This window comes from Lampris incognitus, chromosome 4 (assembly GCF_029633865.1).
Source record: "Lampris incognitus isolate fLamInc1 chromosome 4, fLamInc1.hap2, whole genome shotgun sequence".
NCBI lineage: Eukaryota > Metazoa > Chordata > Actinopteri > Lampriformes > Lampridae > Lampris > Lampris incognitus.
Genome location: NC_079214.1, coordinates 50,341,215 through 50,360,641, shown reverse-complemented (window position 1 = coordinate 50,360,641; position 19,427 = coordinate 50,341,215). Strand labels below are relative to the sequence as shown.

At 44.7% G+C, this 19,427-nt stretch overlaps 1 protein-coding gene across 1 annotated transcript in view; it reads right to left on the bottom strand.

Annotated features, from left to right (window-relative positions):
* Positions 1-10,974: 10,974 nt before the first annotated feature.
* trpm1a (transient receptor potential cation channel, subfamily M, member 1a) overlaps positions 10,975-19,427 on the bottom strand; it is a 57,807-nt gene continuing 49,354 nt past the window's right edge. Inside the window, exons 18-27 of the mRNA XM_056279358.1 lie at positions 18,356-18,487; positions 17,939-18,076; positions 17,525-17,653; positions 16,921-17,172; positions 16,511-16,685; positions 15,352-15,372; positions 14,861-15,005; positions 13,669-13,871; positions 12,537-12,669; positions 10,975-12,214 (exon numbers count right to left, since the gene is read on the bottom strand). Coding sequence (XP_056135333.1) covers positions 10,975-12,214; positions 12,537-12,669; positions 13,669-13,871; positions 14,861-15,005; positions 15,352-15,372; positions 16,511-16,685; positions 16,921-17,172; positions 17,525-17,653; positions 17,939-18,076; positions 18,356-18,487 — 2,568 coding nt within the window. The remainder of the gene's footprint in view (positions 12,215-12,536; positions 12,670-13,668; positions 13,872-14,860; positions 15,006-15,351; positions 15,373-16,510; positions 16,686-16,920; positions 17,173-17,524; positions 17,654-17,938; positions 18,077-18,355; positions 18,488-19,427) is intronic.

The following is a 19,427-nucleotide window of genomic DNA, read 5'->3' as shown; positions in this document are numbered from 1 at the left end:
AAGCTAGTCTGACTGGCTTGGTCTAGTTCGCTTTCCAATAAGTTGGGCTACACGTTTTCTTGAGGTTTGCTGACATTGCGTGTTTCAATTAGCTGTTTTGACCTTTACTGGGGGTCTCTTGCTGCTGAAGATCGCTGGTTGCCCCTTTCCAACGACCCCCCCCCCCCGTTTCCCGACATCCTCTTCTGCAGACAGCCAATGGCCCCTTGTTCTGCCTGGCCACAGATAAAACAGTGGGGACAACTCACATTGCCATTTTGGACACGGTCATTGCATCTACCCTTGGACTCAGTTACTGGCGACATTTCATAGTTAAGCCTCAGCCTCCGGACCTAACATTTTCAGTGGGTTTCGCCATCTGCTTGGTTAAAGCAGACACTTGTGCTGTCAGCTCCTGAATAGCAGCACGGTTAGCCTGTAACTCAGAGTCGAATTTAGTCTGGTCAGTCTGTTCATTACCGTCATGTTGAGGTGCACCAACAGTCACTGTGTTACGGGACACTCAGGAAGGACTCGGGCGCAGACACAAAACTTGCTTCCAACTGACTTCGGAGTTTATTACAGGAGGCCAGCTAAGGCGAAAACACACAGTGGAGGGGTTGAGCTGGGCTTCCTTGGGCTGGGGAAACACGACCGGGGGCAGAGACCGTGGGTGGTGGAGAGAGCCGGGCAGAGCAGCGATCTGGAACAGGTGAAAAATCTGGAGAACAGGGACCGGAGGCAGAGCAGGATAACAGCAGCGAAAAGGAGGATATTAGTCAAACAGCGGGTTCAAAAATACAGACAAAAACAGACTTAGTGAACAAGGCTGGATGCAGTACACTGACGGATCAGAGGCTACGATCTGGCTGGGTGGAAGTGGCAGTGCTGGTTTTTTATAGCAGGTTGGTTTGATTAAGGAATGGGTTGCAGCTGGTGAGGCTCTGCTCACCTGTCTCCACTCACACACAAACACAGAGAGACTTACACTCGGGGATTGGCTCAAGTTAAGCAGCCTTTGAGGTGGAGGCTGTGGAAGGAGGGACAGATGTAACACACTGGTCTAGTTTTGGCTGTTGTACCTAGGCGTTTTACCCTCCCTTCTTCTCACTGGTAGATTTGGTGACCTGCTCTAAGAGAAAGTCATCACTGACCTGCATGTCTGAAACGAAGGGCTTTAGGTCATGCCTGACATGGTTGTTTCTCTCATTCAACCCCTGGTTGAGTGTGTGAAGGAAGGTGCCCTGCACAAGCTTTCCATCATAGCTGAAACATGCACCAGGCTGTTGTGATTCAAAACGAACTCGCTGCTTTAACCCCATAACTCTGTACAAAAACTGTTGTGGGCTCTTTTTGTCTTGCTGTCTGGCATTACTTTAACTCTTGGTATAGCTCAGTAACATTTTTATCTCTTATTTGGGAGTGAAGAAACTGTTTCAAACCATCCACTGTGAGGTCATCTTTGCTGGTTAACATCTCACTGAATACATCAGGTTTAGTTATCTTAAGTATGGTTCTTGTGACCTCTGTCTCACTAAACCCTTCTCGCAACCCCTCATCAATCTGTTTACCCCGACTACTATATGAGATGTCAGAACCTGCATCAGAGATCTGACCACCATGCACCTTAAACTCTCTGCGTGGAAACAGGGTAGCCACATCAGCCAACCTTACCACCTGATCCGTGATAGTGGAGGATGAGTTCGCACGACCGCGGGGAGCACTCCCGGCCCCGTTGAGGCTGGACTTGGCTGGCATCAGTATGGCGGGACCTCTGGCTTGTGTGAATGGATTGGTGGGAATGTCAGTCCGTGGTGGTTGGGTGTGTGAAAATGTCTCTGTCCATGGAGGTTGAATGCGTGTGGATGTCTTTGTCCATGGAGGATGGGTGTGTGTGAATATCTGTCTGTTGAGGATGGGTCTGTGTATGGTTCGGTTTCAGTCAGGAGGGGTGTGGCCTGGCTAGCTTCAGCCACTCCGGTGTCTTGGGCTAGTATCGCTCCATTGATCATGTCATCAAGGAGGAGGAGCTTAGCCATACCTTCATCTTCCATAGCTTCCAGCTTCTCACTTCTGACATAATTAACAATCAAGTCACAGAGTTCTGGTTCACATAGGTCTTTGACATCACAAGTCCCTTTGCCATCATCAATCGCACTTGCAAGGGCCTGTAGCTGACTCGTTCTCAAATCTGTGAGTTTCTTTTGGATCTGGAATATCAGCATCCGCCGGGGGGTTACAGTTGACATGACTTCACACCTGTCGCCATGACTCTCTGGATGACGCGTGTTGTAGCGGTCTTCCCTGAAGCTTTGGGCACAGGATCTCGTCGTCACAGTTACTGCTTCCTCAGCTTAGCGGTGCTAAATCCCGGACGGGCCCCCAATTGTTGCCGGCTCCAGACCCAGGGGATATCCGGACCGGCAGCAAATGATACACAGGCTAAATAGCGCTGTGGATCTGTGACTCAAAAACAGAGGCGCGATGAAAATACGTTGTCACTCAACCTCGCGCCAGTTTATTTCCGGTCTAGCTTAAGGAAGCTTTGCTCTCTTTCGTACTGATTCCCAGAAGTGCTGCAGCGCCACCTACTGACTTGGTGGTGTAAACCCACATTGTATTTAATCAAAAAAATGGGGGGGGTATTCTAAACTTTTAATGAAGGCGATTTCTCAATCCATTACACAATCTGGACATGTCATTGTTTTTATTGTGCTGTGCTGCAGGGGCACCAAATCAATCTGTTATGTCTGCACACATCGACAGTGCTGCATTTGATTTGGTGCTGTTCTATTGTGCTGGGATCGATTGGTGATGCCCGCGGGCTCTGGGTTGTTTGATCGGGTCTGCCTGTGATGCTGTGTCAGTCTAAATAAAGAATGCAACGTAGCGGTTGTGTCGAGCGACAGCGCTGTGTCCTGACGTGATTTCTAAATACAATACAATCCATGCTTAGTTCAGAATATTTTAGCAGTTTGTAAGACTACTTGCTTTGTTTATTGGGAATTATGTTTCATTGTGATTATCGCATGATTTATTGATTACTGCGGTCAGTGGCGACTGCAGCCTTAGCTAGTACGCATCAATGCGCATGCCATCGGCAGCACCTTTTTGGAGCCAGTGGTATTGCAGTTAACACCAGAACGTGGAATTCCAGACCTTTATCCAAACATACACACCATCTTGAAGAGCCTGCAAACGTTGCCAGTAGGGGGCGCAGATCCCGGGAGGTCGGAGCCGGAGGGGACGTGTCCCCTCCAACTTCTGAAAAACATTAAGTTGCCTCCCCCCAGTAAAGTTCTAAATAAATTATGCAACTTCAAATATGTATTTTAATAGAACTCGATTCCATTTTTGAAATACTTAACACATAAACACAATACTTTTTAATCAGAATCAGAATCATGTTTATGGCCAAGTAGTCTGTGAATGTTCTCATTCATCCAGGTCATGGTTATCCAAAGGAGTTGAATCAAGTGCAACTGGACTTGGTATATATCCGTGAAGACGTTTCGCCTCTCATCCAAGAGGCTTCCTCAGTTCGTGCCTTTCTGACTAGACCAAGCTAGTCTGACTGGCTGGCTGGTGATGAAACTCAAAATATATCCTCTTTGGAGTCGTTGTCGGAGCCATAGATATGAGTGGCTCTTTTGTGTACCGATGTTTGGCCGCGCCCGTCGTTATCAGAGCTATTGATATGCGTGGATCTCCTATGCCCCGATGTCCAGCCGCGCCCGTCGCCATTGGAGCTATTGGTTTGCATTTGTTTAGCAGCGACGGTCGTTGGGGGTGTTAGTTTCGACTTCATTATTCAGTGGTCACGAGAGTCGTTGGAGCCGTTAGTGACCGACTGTTGTTCTTGGAGGCTAGGCTTCTTGAATCTCCTGGGTAGAGATGAAAGGACGGCATTGTAAGTGGGAGATAGGTGGTGTTGCAGACCTCCTCCTCTGTTGAGGGATGGTTTTTCCAGTTCGCATAGATGGCTTCCTTCACCCCTCTTTCAAATCATCTATCTTCTCTGTCCAAAATGTGTACGTTGCTGTCCTCGAAGGAGTGTGTCTTCTCCTTTAGGTTTAGATAGACTGCTGAGTCTTCTCCTGAGGAGTTTGGCCTTCTGTGTTGGGCCATCCGTTTGTGTAGTGGTTGTTTGGTTTCTCCTATGTATAGGTCAGTGCAATCCTCATTGCATTGTACAGCATACACCAGATTGCTTTTTTGGGTGTGTGGTACACGGTCTTTGGGATGAACCAGTCTTTGTCGGAGTGTGTTGCTGGGTATGAAGTATACCGGGATGCAGTGTTTGTTGACAATTCTCCTGAGTTTCTCGGAGACCCCAGAAACATACGGGATGACTGTGCTATTCCTTCTGTTCCTTTTCTCCTCATCGCTCAGCCGGTTGGTCTTTTTGGAACATGTTGCAGTTTTCACATAGGTCCAACTGGGGTAGCCGCAGGTTTTTAAAGCTCCACTCAGGTGTTTGTGTTCTTCTCGTTGGGCCTGAGTGCTGCTGGGCACATTGTCAGCTCTGTGTTGCAGAGTTCTGATGATGCTCAGTTTGTGTTCCAGAGGGTGGTGTGAGTCGAAAAGTAGATATTGGTCTGTGTGTGTAGGTCTCCTGTAAACCCCAATGTGGAGGCTCCTGTCTTCCCCAATGTGGACGTCGCAGTCCAAGAAGGGCAAACTGTTGTTCTTTACATCTTCCCTTGTGAACTTAATGTTCTTGTCCACTGAGTTGATGTGTTTGGTAAATGCTTGCACCTCTTGTGTTTGGATTTTGACCCATGTGTCGTCCACATATCTGAACCAGTGGCTCGGAGGTGTTCCTCTGAAGGAGTTCAGGGCCCTGTGTTCTACCTCTTCCATATATAAGTTGGCCACAATGGGCGATACTGGTGAGCCCATTTGCCACATCTTCTGCTGACAGCTGTTTTTGCCCCCATGTGAAAGATAGAGTTATAAGTTGTGCACCCAGAACAGCGAAGTCGTCCTTCAAAGTGAAACCTCTGTCAGCAAGAATATGAAATTAAAAAACACAATATCAGGATACTACACAGACATATTCCATCAAAACATAATGGGAATAGAACCCAGTACAACATGGGGACTACAGGACTTCAAATACTTTCAGTAGAAAAAGGCAGTTGGAGTTAACACATTTATAGTAATAATAGTATGAAAAGATCTCAACAGTGTACAGTACATAAAAAATGAACAAAATTTCAAGTTAAACTCTGACCTGATCTCCAGCTTGGTGATACCTCAGATATCGGAACTCAGAATTCCTACAATGTGGACATCCGAGGTTCCTGCCCCGCAGCACAACCCACAACAAAACTAACCCAACATTCATGCCACTTAGGAAATAATGTATCACTTGGATAAAGCAAACTTACCTGTTATGAAGTGCCGACTACACACATAAACATGTCGAGATGTAGGATCCCATAAATGTCCTGACATATCCTGCCGCCGGTCCCGGATAAGGCCAATGATGGTTGTGTCAACCACAAACTTCAGGAGTTTAATAAAAGGGTCTCCTGAGGTGCAGTCATATGTGTAGAGGGGAGAGCACACATCGCTGGGGGGACGTCAGTGCTGATTGTCTGGGTGCTGAATATGATTTTCCCCAGCCTCACAAGCTGCCTCCTGTATGTCAGGAGGTTTTTAGTACACTGGCAGGTGGGGGCTGGTACAGTGAGCTGAGTGAGTTTGGAGTGGAGGCTATCTAGGATGATGCTGTTGGAATCCTGAGCTAAAAAACACAAATGGGACACTTGCATGTGTCCCTGGGGAGTCAAGGTGTTGGAAGATGTAGTTCAATCCCATGGTGACTGCATCCTCCACAGACCTGTTTGCTCAGTAGGCAAACTGCAGGGGGTCGACGAGGGGGCCTGTGATTTCCTTCAGGTGGGCCAACACCAGTCTCTCAAAGGATTTCATGGCCACAGACATGATTAGGGCAATGGGCCTGTAGTCATTTAATCCTGTGATAAGGGGTTTCTTGGGGACCGGGATGATAGTGGAGCTCTTGAAGCATGAGGGGACTTCACAGCTCCATTGATCATTTGAAGATCAGTGTGAAAATGGGAGCCAGCTGGTCAGCACAGACAGGAGGGTGACACACCATCTGGGCCCGGTGCAAGTGTTTTATTGCCCCCCCCCCCACTTTTTCTCTATAAAGAGGGAGTGCTGTGAGGGGTTTTTTCGACCCCCAAGGCCCCCCCCATGTATATGAGAGAGAGGTTTCACCATTGCTAGAACCCTCTTTTATTTTTTTTCAAACCTTAAGTCAGAGGAACCCCATATTGTGATAAGTTCGTCATAGGTGCTACAATGGTCATCAGAAAACCTATTAGGGTCCAGCTAAAGCTATGCATGAGAAGTATGACTCTGTTGCCACACAGTATTTGAAAAGGTGGCATATATATTCAGGCTTCTCTCAATTCGGGAGTTTCAATCATGCCTTTTGCACTAGTGAAAAATAATGCAAACCATGGCCAAGACCTTGGTAGAAGGAATGACGGTCACAACCCATTTTTGGAACACCACTTTGTGAAAGTGGCTGAGTTAGACTTTGGAGGGCCACAAATTGGCTCCTTTGAAAAATCTCGGCTCAAGTTACTGCATGAGCTTAAGTTACTGCATGAGCTAGTAGAGCTTCCCACTGTTTTAGGGCTTTTTGAGTGAGATTATGAGTACGTGGTGGAATGCCTTGGGGTCTGGGACACCATAGGGCAACATTTTTGTCACATTAATTAAACGATTCTCAGTTGCCCTAGAATAATACCGCCTTCTGCTACCATGGTCAGCATTCGTTAAAGTGAATGATTTACTGGACTCTCCTAGAGGACTTCCTCCACTGCAACCAGATTTAGCACCCCCCACCCCTGGGCAACAACAGCAACTACAACATCATCCTCAGTGAGTGAATTCACCAAAGAAAGAACCATTCCTACAGGTTGCAAATGGAACTACGGCAGAAACAACCATGACTTCTGACAGCAAGGGAGCTGCTGCAGCACCACCTCCTGGCCACATCGTGACTCCTCCACCTCCACCCTATGCTGGCCTACTGGACCAAGCTTTGAATCCACCTGCATTGACACCTAAATGGATCCAACAGTGTTGAGAAGTAATTTTGTCCCAAATCACCTAGGTGTAACCAGGTCAGGAAGTGTCTATCAGCCAACTTCCTCATCTACACCTGCACAAGAAAAAGGAGTTGAAGAAGTTGAAGAGTTTGCAGATACTCTTAAGATGTTGGTGACACAGAGCAGCCCCACTGCTGCTGGATTGGAGCATGTCTGTGTGACTAAGATGGGTCTTAACTTGGGAGAAGTTAGGCCTGCCAACTGAGACTCGGCTGCTCAATTGTCTCTCACGCATCGCTCTCCCTAGTTTGAAGGTGTTGTACCCTTGTGGGGATATCCTTCATGGTCAGTATTGTTCTCCCCTGTGTTAGCCAGTCAGGGCGAGACTTTGATTTTAGCAGCTGGTTCATCTGTGTCACCAGGTGTTCATTGAGTGCCGTTAGCTTCTTCAGCCAGTACGCATGAATCATGTCAGGGCCTGGTGCAGTCCAGTGCTTCATGTTTGAGACTCGTCGTTGGATATATATATATATATATATATATGTGTGTGTGTGTGTGTGTGTGTGTGTGTGTAGACAGCTGATGATTGCTTATGGCATGAAACAGGCTTGTACTGTCTCATAAAGAATTTACTTGACTCACTGGATTTTATATATATATATAGCATTTTTTTCCCCAGAAACCGTCAATGGTGTTGATAGAAGTGCTCAACTAATGAGGAGCGGAATATCAATACAGATGCAGGAAAAAAAACGTTAAATACATAGCAGTACAAGCTTGTTTCATGCACGAAAACAAGCTTGTGCATATATATATATATATATATATATATATATATATATATATATATATATATATATACACACTCACTGGCCACTTTATTAGGTACACCTTGCTAGTACCGGGTTGGACCCCCTTTTGCCTTCAGAACTGCCTTAATCCTTCGTGGCATAGATTCAACAAGGTACTGGAAACATTCCTCAGAGAGTTTGGTCCATATTGACATGATAGCATCACGCAGTTGCTGCAGATTTGTCGGCTGCACATCCATGATGCGAATCTCCCGGTCCACCACATCCCAAAGGTACTCTATTGGATTGAGATCTGGTGACTGTGGAGGCCATTTGAGTACAGTGAACTCATTGTCATGTTCAAGAAACCAGTCTGAAATGATTCGAGCTTTATGACATGGCGCGTTATCCTGCTGGAAGTAGCCATCAGAAGATGGGAACACTGTGGTCATAAAGGGATGGACATGGTCGGCAACAATACTCAGGTAGGCTGTGGCGTTGACACGATGCTCAATTGGTACTAAGGGGCCCAAAGTGTGCCAAGAAAATATCCCCCACACCATTACACCACCACCACCACCAGCCTGAACCGTTGATACAAGGCAGGATGGATCCATGCTTTCATGTTGTTGACGCCATATTCTGACCCTACCATCCGAATGTCGCAGCAGAAATCTAGACTCATCAGACCAGGCAACGTTTTTCCAATCTTCTATTGTCCAATTTTGGTGAGCCTGTGCGAATTGTAGCCTCAGTTTCCTGTTCTTAGCTGACAGGAGTGGCACCCGGTGTGGTCTTCTGCTGCTGTAGCCCATCTGCCTCAAGGTTCGACGTGTTGTGCGTTCAGAGATGCTCTTCTGCATACCTCGGTTGTAATGAGTGGTTATTTGAGTTACTGTTGTCTTTCTGTCAGCTCGAACCAGTCTGGCCATTCTCCTCTGACCTCTGGCATCAACAAGGCATTTTCGCCCACAGAACTGCCGCTCACTGGATATTTTCTCTTTTTCGGACCATTCTCTGTAAACCCTAGAGATGGTTGTGCGTGAAAATCCCAGTAGATCAGCAGTTTCTGAAATACTCAGACCAGCCCGTCTGGCACCAACAACCATGCCACGTTCAAAGTCACTTAAATCACCTTTCTTCCCCATTCTGATGCTCGGTTTGAACTGCAGCAGATCGTCTTGACCATGTCTACATGCCTAAATGCATTGAGTTGCTGCCATGTGATTGGATGATTAGAAATTTGCGTTAACGAGCAGTTGGACAGGTGTGCCTAATAAAGTGGCCGGTGAGTGTATATATAGTATATCAACACGGATACAGGAAAAAAGATTTTAATGCATAGCAGTACAGGCCTGTTTCGTGCGTCTCGCACTCTTCAGCTGCTCGTGCGCAGCTGATGAGTGCAGCTGATGAGGCCTGTACTGCTATGCATTAAAATCTTTTTTCCTGTATCCGTGTTGATATTCCGCTCCTCATTAGTCGAGCACTCAACAAACACTATTGACGGTTTCGTGAAAAAACGCTATATATATATAGCCCTGTGATGGCCTGGTGACCTGTCCAGGGTTCTCCCTGCCTGCCACCCAGTGACTGCTGGGATAGGCTCCAGTATCCCCGCGACCCTGACAGCAGACAAGCAGTTTGCATAATGGATGGCTGTATACACATACACACACACACACGCAGTAATGGCAACATCAGTGCCATTGCAAGGCATTTGCCATATGTGTCAAATATTACAATTATGCCACAATTAAGGTCAAACTCTGCCTTTTTTATGTTCATTGTTGTTGTTTGTTGTTGTTGTTGTCAGAGAACTCAGTTAGCCATATGACGAGGCACACCTGTCACATTCTACAATGACAACCGGCACTTGGTGATATGATTTTGCATCTTTTATTTCACAATGGAATATTTTATGTTTTACATTGAGGTAGTTATCCTTCCCTTTAATTCCCATTTCAGCGTATGCAGGAACTAATCAACAGTTTTCCTTAAAGAAAAAAATGCACAATGATATAAACATTTCAGCAGTTGTAGAGTTTTTTTCAACCTGGAAAGGTAAATAATGTACCTTTTCTGGCCACATCAAGAGTAGATCAGATCTAACTCTGGCACATTTTAAGAGACTCAAATGCAAAAGTTGTCAAAGTTGAAAGGGGAACAAGGACCCAGTGTCATAGATGCTAAAACTCTACTGTTGTTCAATCCAAGCAAGTAAACACTTGGCATATTTGTATCTAAAAAGTTCCAAATATGTTGGCTTCGTATCTCTTGGCTTCATATATTCTCTTTCTTGCAAAGCTTCTAAACCTCTTTGATACTTGAGTCAGAATAAGAGGGAGACTGTGACTGCTTAAGGAAATACAATATGTTCTCTTCCATGTGGAAATGGTAAAACAAGATATCACAAATATTATCGGTATATCTACTCAGAAAGCTATGAAAGAAATGTTCTAGTTTCCCTTTCTTGAAAAACCTGTACTATATTTTTATCTGTTGCTCTGTATCACATGTTGTGATACGGTTTTAGAAAGTGCTATGTCACATTTACACTTACATAAATGCTTTCTGGCTTCCTTTGAGTAATATTTATGCATTGGGCCTCACAGCAAGAAGGTCCTGGGTTCGAACCCCGGGTAATCCAACCTTGGTGGGTCATCCTGGGTCGTCCTCTGTGTGGAGTTTGCATGTTCTCCTCGTGTCTGCATGGGTTTCCTCCGGGGGCTCCGGTTTCCTCCCACAGTCCAAAGACATGTAAGTCAGGTGAATTAGCCATACAAAATTGTGCCTAGGTATGAATGTGTGTGTGTGTGTGTGTGTGTGTGTGTGTGTGTGTGTGTGTGTGTGTGTAAGTGTTTGTGTGTGTGTGTGTGTGTCGGCCCTGTGATGGCCTGGCAGCCTGTCCAGGGTGTCTCCCTGCCTGCCGCCCAATGACTGCTGGAATAGGCTCCAGCATCCCCGCGACCCTGACAGCAGGATAAGCAGTTCAGATAATAAATGGATGGATGGATGGGTTAGATAAATAACACACATATAATAGTATAAAATTAACACAAATACAAAAATAAGTCAATAGTTTACAATCAAACCAAACCAGCTATCATGCTTTAACAGCTAGAGTTGTCTTTGGAGCCTGTCCTTGACATTATTTCTGTCTTGTCCCCAGGGCCACCAAATGCTGACACCAGGTCTTTTACACTACTCGCTGCACAGGGTTTTTCTGGATATTCCTTCTTTATCTTCCCCTTCCGAGGATTGATGTTCAGGCTCTTAGACCTGAGAGCTGGATATATTCTGTCCTCCGCCTCCAGCAAGTGTTCAGTGTCTTCTGACTCCTCCTCACACCAATTAGCCTGTGTGTTGCCTGACTTTAGTACCTCCTTTTCCCCAGCAAGTAGCTGTAGGGTTTTTCCTTCAAATTCCTGTTTAGGTTCATTGGACTGCAAATCCTCACTGGACATCACCATTGACATTTTGGGCATGTGACCAAAGGGGGAAGGGTGGACTTTGTACTCAGAGCGGGTTGCCCACCGAGACATGGTCGGAGACTTTGTCCCTTGCTCAGTGTCAGCAGAGGTTGCATCTGTTGCCCAGTTGGCTTCCTCTCCTCCGTTGTCAGGAGTGTATACGATACTGCTCATAGACCTCTGGTTCAAGGATGGGGAAGTGCTGATAGTTGGTGATGGTAAATATTGCATGACCTTTGGTCTTGTCAGGGGGTAGGAAATGGCTGCCTCTAGTTGGCTCTTTGTCACTGTTTTCTCCTCTGCCATGCCTGTCGTAGCATCGCTGGGGTTGTTGTTCAGTAGCACCTCTTTAGCAGGACTCAGAGAGGTATCCGGAGGACTCTCTTCCATATCACAGGGAGATATCAGAATATCAACACAGGAGTTAGAACGAGTCCTGTCCCTGTCACCCGTCATCTCCAAGGTTGTCCTGTTGTTCTTGACATTGGTGTTTCCATCACCTGATGCAGGAACCCCCTCGCTCGTGCTGTCCTGTCTCTCAGCAGGGCTCGGCTGCACTCTCTTCTCCATGGCCTCTGCGTCTCCAGACACACACGGTCGTTCGTCATTGTCTAGGTGATAACGGTAGAGGCTATAGCCATCAGCACTGTTGATGCTGCTGTGGCGGAGTAAGGTGGACACTTCGCAGATGGAAGAGCCTCGAGAGTGCGTTCTGAGCAGCTCAGTGCGATCGATGCCTGCAAGCTTTTCAAGGGCATTCATCATCCGTCCCGAGAACTCCTCAAGCTGGGCGAGGCGGAGGTCGACCGTCTGCAGGGAGGCCTTCATGGAATGCTCCCTCTCATTCACCTCCTCTAGGCGCATGGACATGTTCTCCACCCTGGAGATCAGACAGAGATGCAGGGAGATAGCACAGACAACAGCACAAACTATGCTGATACTATGCAGTAAAGGTATCATGATCTTGTTTGCAATTCGCAAGTCAATATGTATTACAAAGGATAACATACAAAAGTTCAATAATACATTATATCAACAATTCAAGTAAAAAGTACATGTGCACTATTATTTAAACTTGTATTGTGCCATCACACTTTTGTGAGTACATCATGTATTTGGGAGAATTTCATTAAATAGTTATGTGACTTTTCCAATATACATGTTGTTTCGCATTCTCTTCTCACATGAAATGCATCTCCTACCTTTCAGATGTTACCCTAATGCGCTCATTATTAGATGACTGCTCCTCATCCTCTTTCTCACGGAAATATTCATCCACACACTGCTCCTCAAACTCATACAGACTCTTTAGCTCTTCTGCATTCAGCACCAATTCTGTTAGAGATCATAAAATACAAACATGTTTTCAATCTCGAATCTTCTTCTGTCATTACTGCCTACTAAGCAATAATACAGCATAGACTTTGGGGTGTTGGGGATCATTTTAATTGAGTTAAAACGTTAACTGTTTTGATGACAAAGAAGTCCTCCTCCTTTGCTATGGACAGGCAGTGGTTACAGAGACAGTTAACTAAGGGCCTTACCTTCAAACTCTGTAATAAGCAATAAACATCCATAAATAATCATATTGTGTTGAAGTCTTCAGCAAGGCACTGAGCCCTTACCCTTTGATGACTATAAAGTTCCATGTTTTTGTTTTTGTTTTAAACTTGCCCCCCTGAAACCTGGAAATCAGACCAGTAGGTGAGCTACTCAATGCCCCCCGCCCCATGTCCCTCCTCCCTCTTTCTCTCCCCAATTGTGTCTGGCCAATTACCCCACTCTTCCGAGCCAACCCAGTCACTGCTCCACCTCCTCTGCCGATCCGGGGAGGGCTGCAGACTATCACATGCCTTCTCCGATACATGTGGAGTTGCCAACGGCTTCTTTTCACCTGACATTGAGGAGTTTCGCCAGGGGGCAGTAGCACGTGGGAGGGTCACGGTATTCCCTCCAGTTCCCCCTCCCCCCCGAACAGGTGCCCCGACCAACCAGAGGAGGTGCTAGTGCAGTGACCAGGACACATACCCACATCCGGCTTCCCACCCGCAGACACGGCCAATTGTATCTGTAGGGACGCCCGACCAAGCCGGAGATAACACGGGGATTCGAACTGCCGATTCCCGTGTTGGAAGGCAACGGAATAGACCGCCACGCCACGTGGACACCCTACTCAATGTCTCAGTGTAGGACAGATGCACACTGATGTTGGTTCTTGGATAATGGTCCTGTTGTTTGAAGGCGGTCTCACTACTCACTACGCCACCCTGCAGGCCAAACTATATCAAAAAGTACTATTTACAACATGTCAAAAACATCACAAAGTGTTTTTACGTAGGCCTCGCTCTCGGTCGTCCTGTTCGCCCTCTTGCTTCCGTTTGCAGCGACAGCAGAGGCGCTTGAGGACGATGTAGATGTGAGGGAAGATGATGAGCGGTGGAGGGAGAATGGGACGGTCGTGAAAAGTCATAATAAGCTGGTACCGTTGAAATTTCCACACCTGATTGGAGATGGATTTCACCTCAAAGAAGGTATTGCTGTTAAAGATAAAAAAGATGGCAGTTGATCATTTCTTTCAGGCATTATCCAGATACTGCTATCCAGTGTCCATAATGAGTATGTAGCATACAACATGATGATTTGTAATGTCTTAATTAAGAATTATTTCCAATGAAGGGCTTTTCAGAAGGATGTAATGAGATGTGGTAGAAAGTGACGTTTTTTTTGTTTTTGTCCCCCCCCCCTTTTTTTTTCCTCCCCAATTGTACCTGGCTCGCTCTATGAGCCTTCCTGGTTGCTGTTCTACCCCTTCTGTCGATCCGGGGAGGGCTGCAGACTACCACATGCCTCCTCCGATACATGTGGAGTCACCAGCCGCTTCTTTTCACCTGACAGTGAGGATTTTCGCCAGAGGGACGTAGCGCGTGGGAGGATCACACTGTTCCCCCCATTTCCCCCTCCCCCCTGAACAGGCGCTCTCACTGACTAGAGGAGGCGCTAGTGCAGTGATCAGAACACATACCCACATCCGGCTTCCCACCCACAGACACAGCCAATTGTGTCTGTAGGGATGCCTGACCAAGCCGGAGGTAACACGGGGATTCGAACCGCCGATCCCCGTGTTGGTAGGCAATGGAATAGACCGCCACGCTACCCGGACGCCCCGGAAGTAACTATTTGTAACTGTATACATTTAAAAATGACTTATTTTCCCTTTCCTAAACTGTCTTCTATAATATATGATCATTATAAAATCACAAGAATACTTTTTCCTAGCTATAGTCAAGGTGGTATATTTAAATCTTTAGTATTGTTTGCTTGGAATGGTGAGAATCTAGGAATACACGCTTAATCTTCTGTTGCATTTTAAAGATTATCTAGACGTTATCATCATCTGATATTCCCAAAGTAGATACTATCTTTGCAATCTGTTCAACAACAAAAAAAAAAATATTAAGAATGGCAAATTACCTGATTATTAACCTACACTTTTCAAAATGTTCATGAAAAAGTTATTAAGACTTACTTGAAGACAGCAATTAGTAAGTTGACAAGCAGAATGTTTGCAACAAGTAGGTAACAGGCCATGATGGCTGGGGTGAGCCAAGCACCAGGGATACAGGGCGGAAGTTTCTTGCCATCCTCATCGTACATGTTATCACCACATGGTGCTGGAAAACAGGCTCGATTTAACAAAAGGTGTTTGGTGATGGCTTAAGAAATGGTCATATATTGGTGATAAAAGCAACTTATCCAGCTGCATTTCTCCAAATTTGTATTGTAAAAACAATGTGTTTTCACTTAGCTTATGCATTTGTAATGATAAAAACCCAATGGCACAGGGGGAAAAAAAGGATTTTACAGGTGAAAAAAAAGTTTTTTTTATTTATTTTTTTCAAATTGCTCTAACACATTCCCAGTAAGATAAATAATTTAGCAATCAAGTAGGTTAGTTAGAAGTGTGTTGAATGATTTCTTAAAACTTTCCTTATAAATTAAGGTATAAGAGATACTTACGATTGATTTCCATTGCATAGACTATCGATTAAGGGTCCGAGTCAAGCAGAAGAGATCGAAGAGAAAATAGTTAAAAGTCCAACAACTATCATATAACTGATATCATTCAGCACCAGTCAGCGAGGAGGAAGATGGCATTATATCCAATTAGATCTGCTTATTTCATGTGAGTGAAAAGAAAGGAACAGGAAATAAAGAACTTGGAGATAAATAAAAGAGACATTTTGAAGCAAAAAGTAAAGAAAATAGCACTGGTTAAAAAAAATGCCTTTGCAGTTTTCAAATGAAACCTGGAGTGTTTTCTAAACTGGATAGATATGTTCTGTGCTTCCTGATCATGATAAGATGACTGCCAGAACCAACAAATCATTTGAAATTAATGCAAGTCTTCTTCCAGGCTGAGGTTAGAAGTGCTACCATTTCATGTATCTCTTGCAGGCAGATGATCATTATAATAGCCATTTAAGCATTAAATTGTCTGCAATTTAGGTCCACATTAAAAAAAAACATTTTTTAAATTAAATTTATTATTCCAGTCAGACACCAACACAGAATTAGAAAAAAAATCATTTAACAATTGAAAAAAACATGACCATTTGGGGATTTGAAATGGATAACCAGTATCCAGCTGGCCTTTTTATTACCACAAACTGAAGTAAATGAAGGAAATTCAAAGAATTCAAATAAAAAACATCTTGTTTTTACTATTCTAGAGGCCAAGTTAAAGATGTACCAAAATTCATTTTTTCTTGATTTTAGGATATAAAAACTCAAAGGTTAAAACTATCACTTTTATTGCACATGGCCTTTAACTGATACTTAATTGGAATACTCCTTTAAAGTCAAACCAAAAAAGAACAGTTTGCAGTTTGTAAATCAGCCAGATGGAGGTGCACTATACCCACATTCACCACAAACAAAAGGCAATAACGTAAGTTTGTGTGTGTGTGTGTGCATGCGTGCGTGCGCGCATGCACGAGGATGGTGATAGTGGAGCGTGGTCGGGGAGAGGCTGGAGGCCACTGATGGTGGGGAAGTCATGATGGGGATTAAACAAAGAGATGTTCACAGGCACAGAGAGCAATGATGAGATAAGGATACAACTGATCATCTGCCCATTAAACAGGAAACAGAATCTTACTATGAATTCTAGTCTTACGGTCTATCGAGTCCGCAAACACCTCTCCATAGATCATCCAGTAGGGCATGTAGAAGATGTTCCGGGCCAGGCGCCATGTTGGCTCCTCGTCTGGGTGCAGGATGGCCTGTCGGGCCACGCCAAAGCTCATCAACACCACCAGCATTATCACCACAAAGTATAGCATGTCGATCATCTGGGATATATCGGAAAAATACAATGTATAGGTTAGATCAGGACTGTTTTTTTATGCCATCAAATGTATTACGTACCTGTCTATTCACCCAAGCCTCATCAATACTATCATTGCATATCATATATCCTCAATACAGTATACAATTTATCCATCTGTGTCTCTCTTGCTTTTCCATCATCATTCAGTCTTTCATTCAGCTAACTCATAGCAGTTGTGATCCATCTGAAACAAATACCATTTTGCCAATCATCATGACGTAGGGTCCAAGGTACTTGTTGACACCGAAAATGTCCAGGACCCGGATGTACCAGAAGATGATGTCTACGCAGTAGATGACTCGTCCATAACCCATGTAGGGCTCACTCTGTAGCCTAAGCAGGAGGCCAATCAAGAACACTGAGATGGCAACCAGATCTGTGATGTTCCAGTACTCCTCCAGCCACACGTTGATCTTCTGTTTCAGCTTCCCCGGCTCAGACATCAGGATCTAAGTGCAAAAGAGGGTACCTTACACTGTCTGAGGGTACCTTACACTCTGGGGCCTTTAGTTTTAGTTGCTCTTCAAAGTACATTTCTAGAAATTAATGAACTAAAATGATAAAACTGTATAAAAGAGAAAAATTGACAAGTGATGCAGGACCCATTATAATGGTAACAAGTGCACAGAAAAATCACAATAAAAAGACTTAATGGTCGGTGCTGATAGATACTGTGAGCAACACAAACACCTTCTTAGTATATTCTGTGTTGAACAATAACACAAAAGTGTTATTTATCAATCCAAATATATGGGTTATATTTACCTATAATAGCTACAAAAGCAAACCTTGTAACCATACCTGTCTGACTTTCTCCAGTCCCAGAGTGATGATATAAGAGATTACGATCCACTCCTGCAGGGACGGCCAACGCTCCATTTTGACCAGGATGATGTAGTTGTACAGCATCAGGTACACAAGATAGGAAATCTACCGAGGCATAAGATATATATTAATGTCACGTTGAAAAAAGTTGTGAGTTCTGACAGTAGTATGAAGTGGCCCACACCACATCGATGTAGACACGGGGAATGCCTATCATGCTTGGAGCTGAATAATCCTACATAATACTACTTACTGCAGCGCCCATTTAGTTTGTTGTTACCCAAGTGTTGTTTGCACAATTATACACTGCCTATAATGTCTGCAAGTTTTTTTTATGTGCCATGCACTGGAAGTTACATTGTTTTTTTTAACCACTTAAGTTCTGCATACCGTGTTGAACCAAAACTTGGTGAAAGGGGCGTTGTAGAACTCGTAGATCTTCCTCCCAATTGGAATCCTTCTCTGTTTCTTGTGGTTCTCCTCATCATCACCCTTCTTAGACATAGCATCGACATTAGAGACACCGTCCTGGGAGGGAAAAAATGAACGATTAGTCAAACATGACATGTTAGCGATGAACACCATCTCAGCTGCTCTAATTAAAGTGGTTGAAGTAGGAAGGGCATCACTGATTATAAAACAATACTGAGTGAAAACACAAATACCAGACATGAAAACAAGATCATAAAAGTATTGGACAGGCATATACAGCCAGAGTAAAACATACAAAATGCATTTTAAGACATTATTTGAAAGATGGCTAACTTTGACTATACATAAAATCCGACATTATAACAAGTTATGTACCTTGGCAGATTTGTTGTCGTCTTCCTTCTGTTTGCTCTCATCCTTCTCCTTGGAAGAATGATATGATGCTTCGTCTCCAATTCGAAAATCTAGTAGGAGGATTGAAGGTGGAAAAACTATGCCTAAAATCACCTTGGGACAAAATGAGGTGAGAATATTATTACCAGGCAATGAAAAGTTTTTCTTTTACAGTACCTACTGTCTTATGCCAAGTAATTTGTATGACCAGCAGTTGCTATGGTGCTATATTGACATGGCATTTGACAAATTAATATTGTCTTGGGAGTGGTTTTGCTGCCTCCACTTTTAATGTTTGTTTGATTGTGATTCATCCAGGGAAGGTTAAATGAGCACTTAAAGCACTACATGTACACACATTTACACAAGGAAGCTGCCAACTGTAGTCTTCTGCTGTCAGTTTTTATTGTCCACGAGATTCAGTTCCTTACTCGAGGGCACTTTGACAATACTGGCTGAATAAAGAAAAAGCAATGCTTATGCACTTTCCCTCTCTAAATTATTTATCTCACCAATTTAGTACATTTAAATTAACCAACCCTACAAGCAACAATCCAGAACCCCCCCCCCTTTTCTCTTCCAATTGTACCTGTCCAATTACCCCACTCTTCTGAGCCATCCTGGTCGCTGCTTCACCCCCTCTGCTGATCCGGGGAGGGCTGCAGACTACCACATGCCACCTCCGATACATGGAGTCGCCAACCACTTCTTTTCACCTGAACAATGAGGAGTTTCGCCAGGGGGACGTAGCGCGTGGGAAGATCACGCTATCCCCTCCTCCCCCCGTACAGGTGCCCCGATCGACCAGAGGAGGCGCTAGTGCAGCGACCAGGACACATACCCACATCCGACTTCCCACCCGCAGACACGGACAATTGTGTCTAAGGATGTCCAACCAAACCTGAGGTAACACGGGGATTCGAACTGGTGAGCCCTGTGTTGGTAGGCAATGGAATAGACTGCCTCGCCACCCGGATGCCCCAGTTTGGTGTTTTTTTTTTTTTATCTTTGTGTTGCCACATATGCCAACTAGACCATCTTCACAGTAATTCTA